Genomic DNA, 21,812 nt, shown 5'->3' with positions numbered 1-21,812 from the left:
CTCTAGGTTTCACTGCCAATGTTAATGAGATGAAGTTTTGTATTCATAGCTTTGTATTTTTATGATTTAGCCAAAGAACAATTTAAAATGTTGAGGGGAGCCTGGATGGCTCAGTCGGTTAAGCTTCAGACTCTTGATTTCGGCTCAGGTCACGAGTTCATGGTTTGTGGGTTCAAGCCCTGGGTCGATCTCCATGCCGAAAGCATAAGCCTGCTTGGGATTCTCTCTCTCTCCCTCTCTCTGCCCCTCCCCAGCTCATGCTCTCACACACACACACACACACACACACACACACACACACACACACACTCTCTCTCTCTCTCTCTCTCTCTCTCTCTCTCTCTCAAAATAAAATAAACTTAAAAAAAACCCTAAAAAATAAATAAATAAAATGTTGAAAACTAGTAGGTAATTATTTACTGCAGAGCCTGGTAGTTGGCCATGATTATGCTTTCTTCTCTGCAGTTCCAATGTGATAACTACTATCTTAGCACAGAAGTACATTTCTAGGATCAAATGTCAAATTCAGGGTGACCTCCACTCATTCACACGTCACATTTAACTTACATTCACATCTGGCAGTAGCAAAGGCTGACGCAAATTGGGTCTATTCAGGACAAAGCCTGTCATTTAATGAGGGTGTCTCTGTCTACCAGGGTGATATTATGATGGTAGCAGAGATCAAAAGTGTAGAAGTGAGTTTTAATGAGGTGTCCCCAGGAGTTCAAGGCCCTCTTCCTAGGAAGCGCAGTCCAATTAGTTGCCTGGGTGTGTCCTTGACCCAGGAGGAAATGTAGTGGTGACGTAGGCATACTGAGGGACACATCCAATGTGAGGACACTCATGCTGTCTGTGTTATGTTTGAATGGCAAGCAGAGGCTGTAGCACTTGGGTGGTAGTCCACGGCTGGAATCCAAAATCAGCTTTCCCACCCTGGGCACAGACACCTGCCTTCTGCTTAACCTTTCAAACCACAGCTGGGGCTAGATGGCCCCAACGTTCCCAGGCAGAGACAGTCCAGGACGGAGCAATGTACCTGCAGCCAGAGTTCTGCTTAGAAGTGTTGGGTACTCGTTATCAACAGATAGAAAAGTTGAACTCTTTGTTTGAAGGAGCAGGTCCCTCTTATCAGCTTGGACTGAGTTCTTGGGTTTGTTCTTTTTTTGTTAGACAACAGTTTTTGGAATCCCTTCACAGAATACTAGTCCCCCTTCAGGTAGATACCCATGCTCCTACAAGACTTTGTTTTCCGATCTCTTGCTCCCACATAAGGTAACTGAGCTTATCTAAGAAGCACTCCCTAAAGAATTGAGATCAATACTTTTGGATTTCCCAGTGACTGAGCAGTTCTTTCCTCTTGCAGTGGGCAAGTGGCATTATTAACCCTGTTTCTCTCTTGAGAAGTATAATAAACTTCTCTCTAGAAGTATAATAAACTGAGTATTGTTCTCCTAAATACAATGTTAGATGCATTTATGTTTTATAGGCTAGATCTTCTATTCCAAACTATAGAAGCATAAAGATATTCTTCCTTCTTTTAGGAAAAAACACAATAATCCATAGATCTTATGGCCGAATCACTAAAGTAATACAAATGTAGTATGTTGAAGGAAGCACAGAAAGAAAATATCAAGAAACACATCACATGGATTTTTAATACATATCATATTAGTTTGTTAGGGCTGTTGTAACAACATACTGTGAACTGAGTGGCTGAAATGCATTGTCTCACAGTCCTGGAGTATAAAAGTCTTGGGGCGCCTGGGTGGCGCAGTCGGTTAAGCGTCCGACTTCAGCCAGGTCACGATCTCGCGGTCCGTGAGTTCGAGCCCCGCGTCGGGCTCTGGGCTGATGGCTCAGAGCCTGGAGCCTGTTTCCGATTCTGTGTCTCCCTCTCTCTCTGCCCCTCCCCCGTTCATGCTCTGTCTCTCTCTGTCCCAAAAATAAATAAACGTTGAAAAAAAATTTTTTAAAGTCTCAAGATCAAGGTATCAATAGGACTGGTTCCTTCTGAGGGCTGTGACAAAGAATTCTAGGCCTTTCTTCTAGCTTCTGGTGGTTTTCTGGCAATCTGGTGTTCCTGGGCTTCTACATCACCCAAGCACTCTTCTGTGTGTATGTCTGTGTCCAAATTTCTCCTTTTTATGTGGCCATATTGCATTAGGGGTCTATCTTACTCTAGTATGACCTTATCTTAACTAATTACATCTTCAACAACCATATTTCCAAGTAAGGTCACATTCTGAGGGGGTTAGGAATCCAGCAGGTAAATTTGGTGGGAGGCAGGACACAATTCAACCCATAACACATGTTTTGGTCTCTTATTTTTGAAAAAGAGTATGTGTGCATTTAAAGCACACACCAGGGGCACCTGGGTGGCTCAGTTGGTTAAGCGTCCGACTCTTGATCTCAGCTCAGGTCTTGAGTTGTAAGTTCAACTTACAGGGTTGTAAGTTCAAGCCCCACATTGGGCTCCATGCTGGGCTCCATGTTGGCCATGGAGCTTACTTAAACACAAGTAAACCTTTTTTTTTAAAAAAAAGGGGGGGGTTACAGAGCAAGTTCTGTCTCTCAACAATTACTCTTCCTTTGTATCAAAGAAAGCATTCAATGAAAATGCTTTGAAAGACAGATGTAAAAGAAGTATAAAGAAATATCAGAGTTGAAAGACAACGTCTATTACCACAAGTGAACATTCAGACTTGAGGGTAGGCCTGACCCACCCTTTTCACCTGGGGGACAGACGATGAATAAGCCCAGTGCAGCCTGTTAAGTACTCTTTTTCTCTCTCTGTCATGGTCTGAACGTGTCCACTCCCCTCCCTTTAATTCATATGTTGAAATCCTAATGCCAATAAGATGATATTGGGGTGGGGTGGGGGTGGGACCTGCCGGAGTTTGTGAGGAATTGGATCAGAGCCCTTATAAGAAGAGACACAAGAGCTCTTGCTTCCTCTCTCTGCTCTCCACCACGTAAGGAAGAGGCAAGACGGTGGCCATCTGCAAACCAGGAAGAGGACCCTTACCAGAATGTGACGATGCTGGTCCCCGATCTCAGACTGCTTAGCACCCAGAAGCGTGAGAAATGAATGTCTGTTGTTCAAGCAACCCAGTCTACAGTAATTTGTTACAGCCGCCTGAACTAAGACCTTCTCTTTCTCACTGGATTCTCATCAACCTAGTGCACTAAAACTTCAGAGCTTGAATAAATCCTCACAGATCCACAGTTTCAACACTATCAAAGAAAGTTAACTTGCTAATCATAATACTAGGTCCCCAGTATCTAGCGAAATGTATAGGCTTGGAGGAACCATTTAGAAGGGATGGTTGTTTTTCATCATCAAGCTTATGAAAGGACATCCAAATGATACAACAATAGAACTCAGAAATAAAGGAAAACATCACTCATTCTTTAAACTGTCATTCTTATCATGATACATGCCCTTATAAAATATCCTTTGCTGTGGGCAGAGTTTTAAAATAACTTTTTAAAGTTACATTAATACTTCAAAATTGATTAAATGTTCACCATTGAAAATAAGGGAGAAGAACAAAGAAAATAAAAATTGGTCATAATCTCATCACCAGAAGATACCATTCGGATATTTTCAGTATTTTTTTTCCTATACATACGCATGAATATCTTTAAACCTAATTATGTTGGATATACATAAGCATTTCAGTTTCAACACTTATTATATCATAGGCATTGATTAGTATTTAACTCCTTATACCTTAACTAACATTTGTTTTAACATGTGAGAAACTTAATTGCGTGTAATGGGCCAATTTTTTCCACTGACGAAATATTTCATCAAATCATCATGGATTCTTAATAGTCTTTTTAGGATATAAATATAAAATACATATCCAGTGCACACAATTTAGAAGGTACAGAAAAAGGATAAGAAGAAAATAAAAATAACTGATAATCTTAGAGAAATATCCACTGTAAATGTTTTAGTGCACTTCGTTCCCATCACATTTCTTGTCTATACATTGCCATGTATTCAGACACTCCAGAGAGACTGCCAAACCCACACACCCCGTCTGAAGAGTTCTCTACTTGGTTCTCTGTCATTGGTTTGTCTGGCCCGGCCACAGATAATCGGATAAAGGGTGGGTGCTTGATATAGGTGCAACCAATGTGTAGACCAGCTTATTTCCTACAGATCTCTATTCAAGAGTGGTGCCAGGTGGTTATTGACCCAACCAGCCAGATCTTTGCTTGGGAAGTTTGGATTCAAGACCGATGGAGAGACGGTCAATTGTAGAAATAGATGTGGCTGAAGCAGCAGCTTTATTCTATTACAGAATATAATAGAATGCTTGCTAAGGCCAAGCATTGAATTCAGTGGGGGAGTGTCTGCTGTGGTCTATATGTAGTCTTCACCTTAACACATACTCAGCTTTTGAACCACACTTTGACACATTAAGCAATGGAACCCTGAAATGCCCCTCTTTTCCTTTAATGTTAGACATCGGCTGGTAAACATTTAGAAACACAGCACTACATTAATCAGAGATGTTGACTGCAGATTACAAACACCAACTCTGGCTAATTTTAATATTTAAAAGAGAGTTATTGAAAAGCTATTGCATACTTTATAGACTTAATGGAAAACGGAGAAATCACACCTAAAACCCAGGCAGGAACCAAGGTAAGCCAGGTACCAAGTTCACAGCCAGGTCTCAATATGGGAAGAGATTGGTAGATCATCACTGCTTGCACTCCACAATGGATGCTTGATCTTCCACGACTGGTGTCTTGAACGATCTCTAACTGCCCTGCATCTTTGTGTCACTCCCTTAAGATTTAAAATCCCAGAAAGAAGCTTTTAACCACATGAACACAGGTTATATGCCTGTGTCCTCCCTAGAGGGCCAGGATCTACTCCTCTGAAATTCCAGAGTGGACGGTGGGGCCCTGCTTCCCAGTTTTAGGATTTCTCTGAAGCTTAGGGATGAGTGCCATGATTTTAACTAATCATCAGAAAAGAGCCAATTATATCCAACAAAACTCAACTCACCTCTTTTCAGAATATGGTCCAAAGGGGGTTTTAAAATAATCTTCAGAAAGGTCAAAATTTTTCTGTAATTCGAAAGCTGTAAAATAATGTAGACCATTGATAATAGGTGCTGGTACCAGACCCCTGAAATCAGAAAAAGAAAACCTGCAAGAATTTTGTAATGATACCAAACATATACACATGTAATACCTAAATACTGACCAATGTTATCCACATAAATGCAAATGCTAATAAAATCTATTTGGAAAAATGTACTATACCAACTGCAACATTTACTCCAGAGCTTGTCTTAAAACACTAACGTTATTACATTCTAATTTGTAGATTAAGCAAATTTGTATTGTTTTGAATCTTCCTTATCCATTAAGTCACTAATATAGGCAAATTATCTTCCTACTGATAGGACGTATTCTACGTATTCTATTATAAATCCTAGTCCATTTGTTATGGGAGGCCCAGCAATGTATCAACTGCTATTAAAACTGAAATAGATATTTTTGAATTTTGTTTACAATCCAATGCTTTGAAATGATACCAGAATAAAATATCTCTAAAAATGCTAATGTTATAATCTCAACTGAACTTTAGCGAAAAATATTTTTTCATCTCTACTAGCCTGTTTCCCCAGAGTGACTTGAAAGAATCATTAACCATTTTCAGCAAAAAAAATCCCATCTCTATTCCCCTCAGACTTGCTAAATAGAGTTGCTGTGTGCAAAGTAGGCCAATTGCACATAAATGCATGCAAATTCAAAGCATCTCTCTGTCCTAGTATGACCCATTTGGAGCTCATATTTCAAACTGCTTAGTTGTCTATCCCCAGTGTTTTCATAAGCATGGTCCTGCTGCTGGTCAGAGGTCACACAGACCCCAGTTTTGATGCTCTGGAGGACACTGCCTACCTCCTGGCCATCACCCCCCGGCCCTTCAGTAGAACTCCATATATACGGCACAGCCAATCTTTTGAACGAGATTATCCAAAGATAGCCTACTAAGATGGAGAAAATTCATCACGCTTTTTGGATAGGTAACAAATAGACAAAACTTGGTTTCATTTATATTGGTTGAAGACTTTCCACAGCTTAAAATTATAGACAATGAAAAGAGCTGAAATTGAAAAAAAAATTTTTTAATGGCTTCTTTATTCTGCTTCCTTGAATCACTGCATTCTAAAAAGCTTTTTTAAATGCTATAATTAAGGTCTTGTCAATGTTCTTACTAACTTTCTGAAAACAGGGACTTCACTTTATTTCTCAAATTTTCTAAAGTGACATAGAAAAGAGAATTCAGAATATCAAAACCTGTAACATTAAGGGGCGCCTGGTAGCTCAGTAGGTCAAGTGTCGGACTTTGGCTCAGGTCATGATCTCAGGCTTGTGAGTTTGAGTTCCTCGTCAGGCTCTGTGCTGACAGCTCAGAGCCTGGAGCTGCTTCAGATTCTGTGTCTCCCTCTCTCTTTTCCCCTACCCGGCTCATGCTCTGTCTTTCTCTCTCTCTCAAAAATAAACAAACATTAAAAAAATTTTTTAAGGGGCGCCTGGGTGGCGCAGTCGGTTAGGCGTCCGACTTCAGCCAGGTCACGATCTCGCGGTCCGTGAGTTCGAGCCCCGCGTCGGGCTCTGGGCTGATGGCTCAGAGCCTGGAGCCTGTTTCCGATTCTGTGTCTCCCTCTCTCTCTGCCCCTCCCCCGTTCATGCTCTGTCTCTCTCTGTCCCAAAAATAAAAAAAAATAAACGTTGAAAAAAAAAATTTTTTTTTAAATGAGACTGCCATTACTTAAAAAAAAAACAAACAAACAAACCCTGTAACATTAATGAGAAAATTGCAAACATTTTATAGCCATCATATGACCTATTCATTTTGAGTAAATATTAAAGCCTAAATACGCCTCTTAATACACAACAATTAGTAGTACAGTAATTACTATAGCTGTAACATCACAAAGACTACTATGCAGAATGAACTACATAAAACCTTTCATATTAAGAACTGAGAATTCATAGATTAATAGAGACAATAATTCCCACCCTCATGGAATTTGCAGTTTAATATGGGGAGGATGCATTAAATAAATGACTTCACAAATAATTAATTACTATTGTTTTGAGAATCATGATGGACAAGAACAAGATATTCAGCAAGATATAATTAACTTTCAGTCATGAACAGCTTTGGTGAAGGCCGATATATGTATTCAATTCCACCTGAAATACCATTTTTTTTAAAAACCATCAGTTTCTAGGAGCTGTGAACGTATTACATCTTTTTTAAAAAATATATAAATGAAAGGAAAATACCACTTATAGAACCAAGTTTACTACTCATTCACCGGATCTACTTTAGTACAGAGGCCCCCCGTTAGGTTGATGATCTGGGATTCATGGGGTCTATTTGGATCCTAGAGAATCAAGGTAAAGATGCCCAGGTGTAAATAAATGTGATAAATCACTACCTTTGAAACAAAACGGTGTGATGAGGAGGTATCTTTCCCATCAGGGCCTGCCGGGCTGTCTCATATTGTCTCTCCATAGAATCTCTTTCCTAGGCAAGAAATATGATGAGAAAAAAATTATACTGCTGGTAAAAATATGTCAGATGGTAAAAGTACCCATAATCATTGTCTTCTTACAAGAGATTGTCAAATATGTGGAAAGAAAAAGGGAAAGAAGGCCTAAATAAACAACTGGTATTGGTTCAGTGAAAAGAAAAAAAAGTTATAAATAAAAAATAGTTTTATGAAGACCACAGTTTAATGTATCAACTTTATTTGATATCTAAATAATAGTGTAGCAATTTCTTATTAATGTTTATACATATTTTTTTATCTTTCCCATGAGATTATCTCTCAAGGATATAAATTATTATTGTCTCTTTAGTCTTCCCAGATCTTGGCACACAGAGTAGTTAGTGGATGGGCTAAGTACGACCCTGAAATAGGACAAAGCGAGAGGTCTTTCTCCCATGTTTCACCATCACATCACCATCATTATATACTTAACCATTGGATGGGAATACAAAAACATAAAAGACACAATCTCCGCATTCAAAAGATTTATACTTTGGTGGCAAAAGGGGATTTAAAAAGATGGAGAAAAGGGGCTCTTGGGCGGCTCAGTTGGTTAAGTGTCTGACTCTTGATTTCGGCTCGGGTCATGATCTCACGGTTCATGAGTTCAAGCCCTGCATGGGGCTCTGTGCTGACAGTGTGGATACTGCTTGGGATTCTCTCTCTCCCTCTCTCTCTCTGCCTCTCCCCTACTCATGCTGTTTTTCTCTCCCTGTCAAAATAAACTTTATTAAAAAAATTAAAAAATTAAAAATGAAATAAAAATAAAAAGATGGAGAAAAAAGATAGCACATGCTGTTTTATAAATAGTACATGTATCTACATACAGATTATCTAACAGAGTGTGATCTTTTTAGCAACCATCCATTTACAGGATTTGCTCAATTTAAGCAAATCTGACATATAAAATTCTTAATTTACAGGAAAGATAGATTAGCAGGTGCTTATTTGTTTTACATAAAAGACCCATTTGTAAAGGGATTTATAATAGCATTTGTTTAAACAGCAATCTTCGCTTGCAGAAACTTAATATGAAATAAACCTGTTTCGACTTTAATGTCACTCCCAGCCTCCTCTCTACCTTGATATTTAGTTAAAATCCCACAGGAAATGACAACAAACCAGTATTCCAGTGGAAGAATAACGCCAAAGGCATGGTCGTGAGCCCATACCTCCAGGCTAACACCTAGTTTAGCCTTGGGGGCTAGCATCATATCAAGTGGTTGCATGTGTTTGGGGGAATTCTTCAAGAATCGATTTTTAGGGGTTAAGTTGATGTGCTTCTAAAAACACCCTTGAAAACTGTTTAAATAACTCCATAAATACACCTAAATTGTTTCATACTACTATAAAATTACTATATATTGACCAACTTTGCTGTACTATTCACTCTCAGGTTATTTTGTTATTATTTTTCCTCAAATTATCTCTATAGCAGCACATATATTTTCTATTGTGGTTTTGCTTATACCATCTTTTTTTTTTCTATATTAATTAGTGGTTTAAATTATATCATGACTAGGAAGATGACAGTACCAGTGGAAGCACAGTTTGGATCTTTCAGAATTCCCACACAAAAACTAGTTACAGCAAGCAGACAGCAAACTAAAAAATACATCAAAATATTTACAAGAAAATTAGGTGGCAAGATATCCCCTACAACCCCTAAATAAAGGTGATCATAGCCACAACACCACACGGTACCAGTGTCCATGTGAGAGGAAGCCAAAGGAAGCAACAGGGGGACTAAAAGAGCTGAGAACAGGAGAACTTCAAAATGGCCAAAAGTATTCACTGGAAAGAAAAGCAGCACCATTGGGCGCCACAGCTGGAATACAGGGGGGCCCGTTCTCACTCCAGTAGTGGGTAAGGATAAAGGGTCCACAGTGAGTCCTGTAGGAGCTGGATCAACTGTGACTTTTTTGTAATGTTTTTATATGTTTGTGTATTTTTGAGGGAGACAGAGCAAGAGTGGGGGAGGGCAGAAGAGACGGAGACACAGACTCTGAAGCAGGCTCTGGGCTCTGAGCTGTCAGCACAGAGCCCGAGGGGGTGCTCTAATTCACAAACCGTGAGATCACGACTGGAGCAGAAGTCAGATGCTTAACCAACTGAGCCACCCAGGTGCCCTTCAACTGTGACTTCTTGACACTGACCCACTATGGTTCTTTTCTAAGACAGGACCCCACACTAAAGAAAAGCTGATGGGAGCAGAATAAAAATCAGTTAGGACAGAGGAAACAGAGACAAAGAAAAGAGAACATCTAGACCAAAGTGGTGGAGGGGAACAGAGCCAGGAAACCCCTAAAAGAAAACTGCTGTATATTTTAACACAACTTGAAAGAACCATGCTTCCTTATAAATGTTTGAGAGAAGTAATTTCCCATAAAAATGAGAAACTTTTGGGACGCCTGGGTGGCTCAGTCGGTTAAGCGTCTGACTTCAGCTCAGGTCATGATCTCGTGGTTGGTGGATTCGAGCCCCATGTCAGGCTCTGTGCTGACAGCTCAGAGCCTGGAGCCTGCCTTGGATTCTGTGTCTCCCTCTCTCTCTGCCCCTTCCCTGCTCTAGCTCTGTCTCTCTCAAAATAAATAAACATTAAAAAAAAATTTTTTTTTAATGAGAAACTTTCTAGTAAAATCCCAAAGCTATTATTTTAAAAAAGATAAAAATGGAGAATAACACTTCTACATACAAGGAAAGCATGCTCACAAAACAGATAAAGTCTGTAATCTACCATTTCAAAATTAACTAAAAGACATTAAGGAAATGACACAAAACATTAAGGAACAAATAAATTACAAACTTTAAAAATGTTTATTTTGAGGGAGAGGGGCAGAGCAGAGCCTGACGTGGGGCTCGATCTCACGAACCACAAGACTATGACCTGAGCCAAATCACGAGTCGGACACCTAACTGACTGAGCCAGCCAAGAGCCCCACAATTTTTAAAACTTCTAAGTTAGGTGACAGAATTCAAGAAAGAACTAGAAATATGAGGGGGGGAAAAAGAGTCACCTAAAAAATGAAAACTAGGGGCGCCTGGGTGGCACAGCCGGTTAAGCGTCCGACTTCAGCCAGGTCACGATCTCGCGGTCCGTGAGTTCGAGCCCCGCGTCAGGCTCTGGGCTGATGGCTCAGAGCCTGGAGCCTGTTTCCGATTCTGTGTCTCCCTCTCTCTCTGCCCCTCCCCCATTCATGCTCTGTCTCTCTCTGTCCCAAAATAAATAAACGTTGGAAAAAAAAAATTTTTTTTAAAAAATGAAAACTAAACCAGAAGGAATATAAGAGTGAATAACATGCACACATAATGCCTTCAGAGGAACAGAAAGTGAATGAAGGAAATTTTTTAAACTCAAAAAGAAATGAAGAAAGAGGTAAAAAGATTCAAGAGGAGATGACAAATATTAAAGACAGGCAAAGAAGATCCAACATACAAACAGTGAGAGCCCTTGAGAAAGAAACCAAAACAAACCTGTTAGGTCATAAAAACTACAATTCAAGTCTAAAGTATGACAGATGGTCATCAGCAGGCAATGCTGTCCCCACAGCCCTTTCTGGATCTAGCAGAGAATAAGCTTCAACAACAAAACTAGTAGAGACATTGGCCTGAGGTCTAATGGTAAGTATCAAGTATGCGCATACTTGAGAACTAAGACAAAATGAGAATTAAAAGGGAGCGAGCATATGACTGTGCACTGAGAGTGTCGCTGTAGCCCCGCCATAAACAAACTGGGGTGGAGAACATTTGCAAACAAAATACTTTTAACCGTTTTCCGTTTTTATACTGGGGGCTAGTAGCATTGGCATTGTCATCCTGAGACTCTTCTATACGTGATCTAGAAAAAACAAGGGAGAAGTTTAGTGACATTGGAGTTCTATCATCTCCCACGTCTTTCAGAATCAGGATTCTCAGTGTGGAAGAAAGATATGTCATAGAGAAGATGAGTAAAAATCCTCACGTCTTGAATCTGAATTGGAAATATTAAGTTGAACTCATGAAATATTTTATCTATCCACAGAAAAGGGCTAGAAACAATGACCACCCCAATAGCAATGAGCTCTCTGCTCTTAGCGACTTGCATTACCATCTTCTGCTTAAAGGAACCAGAGCTTCTTGGAGAATAGGGGGGTTACGGGTTGGAGTAGGTAATGAACAAAAGAGCGTAGAATATCTGGTCCTAACAGAACGCAGGACGGCAACCCAAGTCGACATAGGTCATGTTAAAGGACACAGGAGCCAACCTGAAGAGGCTCACACTGGCCAAAGGGAGGATAATTTGAGTTTCAATAAGGTTACAAAATGCAGCGGGTAGGTACCGTTCAATATGCACAAATCAAGAACAGAATGATCACAAATAATATTTAAAAATTAATTGGTCACCTTCAGAGACTAATTAATAGGAAACCATTATCTTGAAAAAAGCACTTAGACTGCTGATCCTATCTGACCTGTGTCACTTGGTGACCAGATGGTAGAAGAGAGTAGCATCTCTTTGTAGTACTATTGCATCTAATAAATCCGGTGGATGTGGAAAGCATTCTTCTTTTGGAGTCAAAACAGACATTGCTAAGCTGTGTGATCTTGGACAAGCTCCCTGAGCTGAGCTTCCTCCCAGTCTCGAAAGGAAGTGGTGCTTAGTGGATGCTGGTGCCCAATATTTTGTCACCAGAGATTCCCCTTGTCACTGGCTTTCATACAGTCAGGTACTTTGTAGGACTGGACTGGCCTCGTCTGCCCCACGCGTACATTTGCTAAATGGGCTTTGAGTGAATCAATCCCCACGAGTGAGGGTGTTCCCTAAGAGAGTCAGAAGACCCGGCTGAAGAAACATACAAGCGAAGGCCAAGTGAAGGTTGAAAATCGAGCTGCTTCTTTCTGGAAGGCAAAGATGTCACCACAGTTCCAGAGCAGAAAGTGTTCACCAAGCCATCATAACCTTCACGTATGCGTTCCAGGGAGCCAGCCATTGAAAAAGGGGTTGTGTCAGCGAGGGAAAATGAGGTATAGTGTTATCTGACAAAACGCAAGAACTCTGACTTCTGTAATCAATAGTAATAAAGTGAGTCTTGTATAAACAAAACCTCTCACTGCAAAGGGTTTGTTATGTACTTTTTGCAGCAGTAAGAAAAGAGCTGTGCACCTTTTTTTTTTTTTTTTTTTGTACTCAAACCTTAAAAGAAAATTGTGTTTAAGAAGTAAGGTTGATCAAAATTTTATTTACAGTTCTCCAGGAATCTTTCAGAGAAGTTCAAATTAATATGCTCTGGGAGTCACTCGGAAAAGTAAGTACCATTTAAGCTGAGAAGAGAGAAGAAATAAGGCAACAAGGATTGTATAAACAAGGAATAAGGAAATAAACTGAATACTTTATTACCATTTAAACTCCTGTGAAATTATAGTCATATTCATTGAAAGCATTTTATATTGATAAGCTATTTAGAGTCACAAGCAAGAAAAATGATGTTAGCAGATGTTTTTCAAACTTGAAGAACAAAGAATACTATTCTTCGACATTTCTTTTCTAACAAAGACAAGCCATTTGGGTCCCAGGGATCCCAGAGATGAGGAACAAAAAACAGCTGTCAATATATTAAGCAGAGGTAATACTGAGACTATCTCCATGCTCCATTGGCCCATTTTCTACTCAGAGAAAGAAGGCAGTAGTAGAAGGGCTAGAGATACACTGATGAGAAGAGACTAGAGGGGTCTCTACCAGATGGAACATTCGGTAAGCACAGGGATGAGTTCTACTTCATTCTAGTGTCTAGAACAGGGTCTGTTCAAGCAAATACCTGATATGTACTGAAAAGCAAATCCTGATCCTATATACCTGGTAGGAATTCAACAGATTCAAGACGTGTGAGAAGAACAGAAGATGCATCAGTGAGAAGGAAGGCAGGGGAAGGGAACGCATTAGGGCAGGAAAGGGGAGGGGAAGGGAGCCTTCTGCAAATGGGAACGGACTGGATGGCTAGGACAGCAAAGGCTCTTCCCAGGCTTGCTAAATTCGCAATGACAGACTGAACTCAGCCTCCAACAACTATCACTCAGACTATGGACACTACTTTCACACATGGCGACACTTCCCTCAGCTCATTATTCCCCTTCTCCCAGATCTACATCCAGTGGGACAGGAAAGTAAATCTCAGGTCTTAACCGCTCCCACCCTACTGTGGCCTACTGCTGTGTCTGGATTCCTCACTCTCTTCAAACCCTTCAGCCCGATTGTGCAGTTGGACCTTTGGTTTTGATTGCAGCATCACCCTCGGACTACCCCCTTGTAGACTGCCCTTGATTTTTCAAGCTGCAGGAAATCCCACTCACCCCCCAGAGAGGTTAAGTAACTCACCGAGGCTTGTCCAGCTAACGAACAAATGACATTCATTCTACTGCACCAGGTGCCCTCCTAAACCCCACAAGTGCCAGCATCCCTCACATCTTTTTCAACCTTTACCGCCTTCTTCCCCCTCCCTAGATAAGCACTCTCCCGACTTTATGGTATCCGCTTTTTTGTTATACTTTTATCACCTAAACACCCTAAGTATTATGGTTTACTATTGCCAATTTTTTTTCAAAAAAATTTTTTAATGTCTATTTTTGAGAGACAGAAAGAGCATGAGCAGGGGAGGAGCAGGAAAGAGCGGAAGACACAGAATCGGAAGCAGGCTCCAGGCTCTGAGCTGTTAGCACAGAGCCCAATGCAGGGCTCAAACTCGAGGACCACGAGAACATGATCTGAGCTGAAGTCGGATGCTTAACCAACTGAGCCACTCAGGCGCCCCTAGTATTGCCAATTTTTAAACTATGTATTAATAGAATCATACAGGATGTATTCTTTAGAGTCAACGATTCGTTGGCTCAACAGCATGTTAGCAAGATACATCCATGGAGCAAAGTTGGATCACTTTCATTACTGCACATATTTCACTCTATGAATATTCAAAATTTTATTCGGCCAATCTACTGCTAACGGACACTTGAGCTTCCAGTTTGGAAACTGCTATGCACAAGGGTACCATAAACATTCTTGCACACATCTTCCGGTGCCCATAGGCACACATTTCTTTTGGAATACCACTGCCGAGGCATAGGGTACAAATGCCCACCTATTCTCTAAAGTGTACAAAGTGAACCTTCTATCAGTTGTCTTACAAGAATTTCTACTGCTCCACATCTCAACAGTCAGCTCATAATTTCAGCACTTCTGGTTTATGCATAGTGGTATCTCACTGTGGCTATAATTTGCATTTCCTGATAATGAGGTTGCCTATCTCTTCACCTAATTATTGGCCATCTAGATACTATCCTTTGTGAAGAGATTCTTCCCTGAGCCATTTTTTCTTAATAGTTTATAAAAGTTCTTTATATATTCTAAATAAAAGCCTTTGGCCAGTTTTGATTATCATCAATATCATCTCCCTCTGTGTCGTTTGTCTTTTTTTCTCTTTAATACTGTTTTTTTTTAATTAACAAAAGTTTCTAATTTTAATGCCCCTCAACATTTTAAACGTTTAAACTCTTCCTTCGTAATTAGTATTACATTTAAGGAATCTACACCTGCCTCAAAGTCATTAATATCTTCTTACCTTATCTTCTAGCAATATTATTGCTTTGTCTTTCACATTAACATAGATAATCCACCTTAAATTTTGTAATCACACCTTGCAGTTAGAAACTGTGCTCAAGAAAAGGTGGAGTACTTGAATACAGGGATGAGACAGAAAGGCGTCGTGTGCACGGAGAGTTTGGGTGGGTATGAGCACAGAGGAAGACCACCATCTTCAACATGAGAGGGAAGGAGCTTCAGAGAAACAGGACCCAGAAAGGAAATTTCCACCTATCCATTACTGTGAAATGGCTCCTTGACAGTTTCTAAAGGCGAATATGAACACATTATATCTACAGTTAAGAGACACCAAAAAAGCACAAAAATTTCTACTTTTTTTTTTTTTTGAACAATTTACGATACAGGTTTTTGACAGGAAGTTGCAATTACTTTCTTCAATCCACTAAAAAAGGCTTCAGAAATACATGGAAATTTATGTTGGGAAAGTAAAATGAGGAAAAACAACATCTTCTCCAAAAGGTTACAGTGAAAGGTATGGGAGATCATTTACATGAAAGCCCTTTCCAAATTACAAATGTGTGTAGGGGCTATTTATGTTCTCTAACATAACATGGTAACATCTCTATAGGCTTCTGCTGTCGTGTTGCTCCTTTTGCATTGTTAACAGCCGTGCAAAAGGTTAATAACCTAAAATCTGATAAATGCTTACAATTTAAAAATAGCACTGAATTCATAAGCTTTAAAAGAAAATAAGGCACTAAAAATAACTTTAAGCACATTCGCCCCGTATATATGACAGCATAGTTTAGTATTTTGCTAGTATTTTGTGTGTATTTCTGAAGAATGTAGCTGTTGGCTGTGGGGGGATGTGATTTGCTTCTTTGTGAAGCTATTGTTACATTGTATCTCTACCAGCTCCCACGGAAAAGATACCAGAACCTCCAGGCTGCAAGGGGTTTGAGCGATGTTACCATCCTGGATGGGTCACTGCCAACCCTCTAACACCATACATGTTCCAGACCAGACCACGGATGCTCTAGATTACAGGGCTGAGTGGTTTCTCAGGGAGGTGACTGCAGGTAAGGAACGACCTGGCTAAAAGTTCACGAGGCTCCTTTTGACCACAAGTGGTAGGTAACACCTGCACCCCTTCTCCCTGTACCACCACCAAGGTGGCCCCTTCTACCCTCACATTGCCTTTTTATCATATCCTTCCCTCTCCAGTTTCTCCATACTGTTCATTAATTTCATACTGACACGTTGGCCAGGAATTATAGCTAAGAACACATAGTGGAGGGGGGGTTCCCCCGCTCTGTTCTTCTTACCCTCTCTTCTCACTCCTAAATACCTGAGTGCCCCTGACCAGACAAAAGCTATCTTTAATGAAGCCTGGGGTGTGAGTTTCTCCTCCGTGTGTGTGAGGTTGTTATGGCAGGACAGCAGAACTGGGATGCGAGCCGGTTGGTGACGGCTCCCAGGACATGGACCCATCATGAACGAGTAAGTACGGCCAAGGATTTGTGTTCTAGGGTTTACACTATGGATACGCCATGTCCTGGGGACACAAAGGAGAACATACATTTGAAAATCTAAGCCCCAGGGGCGCCTGGGTGGCTCAGTTGGTTGGGCGTCCAACTTCGGCGCAGGTCATGATCTCGCAGATCGTGGGTCCGAGCCCCGCGTCGGGCTCTGTGCTGACAGTTCAGAGCCTGGAGCCTGCTTCAGATTCTGTGTCTCCCTCTCTCTGCCCTCTCCCCTGCTTGAGCTCTATCTCTCTCAAAAATAAACATTAAAAAAAAAGAGAAGAAAAAAAAGAAAATCTAAGCCCCGACAAGCATAAAATCATACTATCCAAGGACAGGATAACAAGGGCAGAGAGAAAGGGGTAGACTGAGCTGAAAAGAGCTGGATTTCCCAGGATGGGAGGATCGAGGCTGGTAGGCTCCTCGTGGAGAGAGAGGAGGTAACTCCTCTTCCCCAATTTTCCAGGATGGGGTAAACCTCAAGATCCTTGAACTTGATCCAAAGAATGGGCGTGATCCCGGCTGCTAATGACTGATATTTGACTTCCCACAGATCCTGGTGAATGGGAACAATTCCAGATCTAATCTATTTTGGATAAATATGATGTTTCCTGCACTTAAGTCTCATGACACGAATTCCTTTTTTTTTTTTTAACTTATTTATTTTTGAGAGACAGAGAGAGACAGAGCACAAGTGGGGGGAGGGGCAGAGAAAGAAGCAGACACAGAATCTGAAGCAGGCTCCAGGCTCCGAGCTGTCAGCACAGAGCCCGACGCGAGGCTCCAACTCATGAACTGCGAGATCACGACCTGAGCCAAAGTCGGATGCTTAACCGACTGAGCCACCCAGGCGCCCCAGTGAATTCCTATTATTTATAAATGTTTGGAGTGCACCCACCCTCTGTGCCTTTTAAAAAGCCCTCATCCATACCTGTGCCTTTTGCCCTGCCCCAGGTGACTGGACAGTTAGGTTCTCTTGCCTTCTACAATACAAATTCAAGAGACAGAGAGAAGTGGCCAGGAATTGTGAGCACACAGCCAAGAGGCCATGGAGAGTCAGGGCTGGTGTGCGTGAGAATGAGTTCATGTTATGTGCGAGGGAAGCCTGAGTGAGTGGAGGAGGCTGGCTAGGAGACAGAAGACAACAGGAGAGAGAAACAGGGGCAGAGATGACAGGAACTTGATGCCTCTGGAAGGCGGAGGAACCCCAGTGCCTCACTTTCTAATCCTAGCGCTGGTCGGCTCCTGTGAGGTCTATACCTCATCCGTGCTCGTGACGCACCGTGAATCCACTCGTTCATGTGTTTTATATGGAACGACCTCTTACTGAAGCTGACTTGAATGGATATCTGTGTCTTGTACCCGCAACACTGTCATTTTATGACTTAATCCAAGTAGGCTGCAGAGCTACGCCTGTATACACTGCAGCCCGAGACTTTTCGTCTGAAGTAACCAGTCTGATTCTCTTGACCTGTCTGCGCCTCTGACTTTAGAACGTGATATAATTATTTGCTTAGAACAGCCTAGCCTTGGGGCACTTGGGTGGCTCAGTCAGCTGAGACTCCGACTCTTGATTTTGGCTCAGGTCATGCATGATCTCACGGTTTGTGAGATCGAGCCCTGTGTCGGGCTCTGCGCTACATACAGCCTGCTTGGGATTCTCTGTCTCTCTCTCAAAAGTAAATAAGCAAACACTAAAAAGAGGAAGAGGAAGAACATTTTAGCCTTAAGGAAAAACAAAGTAGGACCTGACAACCAAAAGCCAAGTCCTGTGGAATCGGTGATGACGGCAGTGGCCATGATCTAGGCCTCTTCAGATTCCCAGATTGTCCTATGAAACTATTAGGTGGAAAATGAGCACAACCTAATTTCCATGCAGAGCCAACAATGCACTCCATACTCCCGCACACACTGATTTTTCTGAGTTGTCCAAGAACTGAACTGGGGTAGAATCACATGACGGGCTTGTGTGCTGCAAACTTCTACACCATGGCCTCTGAGCGGGCTCGCTCTGAAGGCTTGGCACGACAACACTCAGAAACTTACCCCAACAAGAAAGCGAATTTTCTCTCGAAATGCGTATTTCACTGCGTTTATTCTGTTGCAGCGCTTTTTCTATTCTTGTAACTAGGAGAGCTGAGTTTTGCCTGGGAAGCTGGGGAAAGGTAGTCACCAAAGCCACACTGGATGCCCTTTGTAGAGCCCACGTCTATTCTCACAAGTGTAGAAAGAGGCCAAAAATTTGTCTTCAGCCGATACCAGAGAAGAACCTCGGCGAAAGTTGGTCTCAAAATGCCAAATCTCCTCCAGGCCCGACCCGTGTAGTGTTCAGTAGGGGCCCAGCCCCCTCCACCCCTCCACCCCTCCACCCCTCCTTACCACTGGGGTTTTTTTGGCTGAAAGTTTGGCCCACAGTTTCACAAAGTAGTTTCTGTCTGTAGCATCCAGGAAATCACACAAACTGGTGGCAGTGAGCTTGCTAGAAGCCTCTTCAGATTTCAGCTGGGGTGTCTCCACATCTGGGAGAGAAGGAACCAAGGTTTAAAAATCAAAGGCATGAAGTAAGATAAGGGAACTTTCTGAAGGAAGAGAAATGCCTTATCTCTGGATGGGTCTAAAACACAGCAAAACCAAATATTGAAAGTCTGTGCATTTCAACCTGAAAAGTGAGACAATTACAGATATGTCTTAGAAAACAAGGTAATAGTTATCACTGAATATAATAAAGTCAGGCCACAGCACCTAGTAGACGTGCCTGGGAGTATACTTAGTGCTCATCAATGCAGGCATATAAAGGGCATTGAAGTAAACCTTGGCTCATACAATACCTTCCAGATATGTAACTGAGAAGTCACACTGATAATTACTTTCCATTCAACAAAATTCTTCTAAAGGGCTAGAAGAAAATAAAGCATGCAATACTGAAAAGAAACTTAAAAAAAAAGAATGCAATGGATACTGATGTGGTCACCGCTTAACAGAATTTACTCATAAATAATGCTGAAAGTTTCCTTTAAAACATTAGAATGTCCAGCGACCTAGAATATAAAGCTAAAATTTTATTACCATTCATCTATAGAGAGCCTTAGTGTAAGTGCCTTTGGATATATACAAACATTAAAACTTTCAGGAATATTGCCTTAAAAATGCTAAAATAGGGGTACCTGGGTGGCCAAGTTGGTGAAGCGTCTCGACTCTTGGTTTCGGCTCAGGTCGTGATCCCACAGTTCATGAGATTGAGCCTCGTGTTGGGCTCTGTGCTGACAGACACAGAATCTCTGCCCTTCCTCTCTGCCCCTCCCCCACTCATGCTAGCTCAGGCCTGCTCTCTTTCAAAATAGATAAACTTAAAAAAAAAAAAAAAGCATTAATTTTTTTTTAAATCCTAAAATAAATGATTTCCACATGTCCACCGTCTGCTCTGAGCAGACGTGGGAAGTTCTCCTCACCCAGAGACAACAAAACACTAGATGATGTGCAACAAGAGACTTGTTTTGTACACATAGCGAAGCTGAGAAGCCAAGGAAGAAAAATGTCCTCGTGCTGGAGGTAAAGGTCCCAAGTCAAAAGAGTGGGAATCAATGTCAAGAAGTCGGAGTGCTTCGGGGACTGAGGGAGGCCAGTCCGTGTTCTTGGTGCAGAAGACCTGGGCTCTTTGATAAGGGGGGGGGGGGGGAGCTGGAAAGGGGGCATCTGGAAGTTTTGGCCCACAGACCCAGGGACTGTGCTCAGACAGAGAGTCTCGCCTGGACCAGTGTCACCTGGACCGAGGGTGGAAACACCTGGGGGAAATCAGGCCTCTGATCCTGTGTTGTGTTGCATGCTGGTATGGAATCTGAACTCGAACTCCTACCAAATTGTGTGGCTATCGTGTGCCAATAAAATAAGGAAAAAGCTGTTGCAGATGAGTGCAAGTAATCACATAGGGGACGCTCAAGGTCCACACCCCAGCACCTGCCTCGAGTGAGAGACTCAGGAGGTGCAATGAATGAGCAAGTCTATGCCCGAAGGATTCCAGTCTTCTTCGTTACATCTTCATGATGGAAAAGCCGTTCGATCCATATTTGTTGAGCATGTACCAGACAGTGCTCTGGAGGCTGGGGATATAACAGTAGACAGAAGGTCCTGACCTGTGGGAATTACATTCTAATATTGGACACAAATAACACATCAGATAACGTCAGGTGCTAAGAAGTGCAACGAAGCAACGGGAAGCCAGATAAGGGGACAGAGTGAGAGAAGGCATGATGGTCACAGAAGTCCTCTCTAGAGGAGCGACATCTGGACAGCGATCTAAAATCACAGGAAAAGCATTCAAGTAGCTGAGGCAAAACCATCTCACATAGAAAGAGGTGCTTTGTATAAGGACCCAGAAGCGTGCTTAACATAATTGAATAACAGTAAAAAAAAAATCGACATGGCCGAAGCAAGAGGGAGAAAGTGGGGTGGAGAGGTTGGATCCTGTGTTCATTTAAAAGAAAGAGAGCCAGAGCCAGAGAGAGAGAGAGAGAGAGAGAGAGAGCGAGTGATCTCGTTCCCTGATGGGACCCTAAGAAAGAGAGCATTGTGGAAAAGACCAGATGAATTTGAGAAAAGTTAAGATAAAAATTAAATAGAAGCTATATTCGTTGAGGTAATTTCCACAAAATTACCATATGTGTGTGTGTGTGTGTGTGTGCGCGCGCGCGAGAGTGTGTACACACATACACACAACATACACACAGGCACTTGCTCAAAATACAGTATTAATGTCAGGGTTCCTTTTTCTACCTTTCTGAGAGGGAAGCAATCTGTATTATGGTGTGTGAACAAGTTAAGTTCAATCCGATGATACAATGTAGCGACAATTCAACAATATAATGGCTTTATGGTTTCTCAATAATCAAACGTTTTGGGTAACGATAATGTGTTTACATTCCTATTAAACTACATTGTAATGCCACCACTTTAATGACTTGGAACTCCTATAATGAAGAGTTCCATACAGTTCTTAAAGGAGTTTCTAATGTCTTAAGAGATCCTGCTTCGCAATTTAATATCTATGTGTATATTACCAATGTCATAACACCTTGCAACAACTCTTCTTAACATAATCTTCCTCAAAGTATCTAAATTAAAGACAAC

The 21,812-nt window shown here is 41.5% G+C and overlaps 1 protein-coding gene across 1 annotated transcript in view; it reads right to left on the bottom strand.

The window, feature by feature from the left end:
* LRGUK (leucine rich repeats and guanylate kinase domain containing) overlaps positions 1 to 21,812 on the bottom strand; it is a 144,427-nt gene that overhangs the window by 6,082 nt on the left and 116,533 nt on the right. Inside the window, exons 22-24 of the mRNA XM_047095254.1 lie at positions 19,068 to 19,207; positions 7,482 to 7,570; positions 5,030 to 5,152 (exon numbers count right to left, since the gene is read on the bottom strand). Coding sequence (XP_046951210.1) covers positions 5,030 to 5,152; positions 7,482 to 7,570; positions 19,068 to 19,207 — 352 coding nt within the window. The remainder of the gene's footprint in view (positions 1 to 5,029; positions 5,153 to 7,481; positions 7,571 to 19,067; positions 19,208 to 21,812) is intronic.

This window comes from Lynx rufus, unplaced genomic scaffold, assembly GCF_022079265.1.
Source record: "Lynx rufus isolate CCGP_SWC_20201006 ecotype Redwood Valley unplaced genomic scaffold, mLynRuf1.p SCAF_4, whole genome shotgun sequence".
NCBI lineage: Eukaryota > Metazoa > Chordata > Mammalia > Carnivora > Felidae > Lynx > Lynx rufus.
The sequence above is the reverse complement of the archived record's forward strand: the minus strand, read 5'-3'. Positions and strand labels throughout refer to the sequence as shown.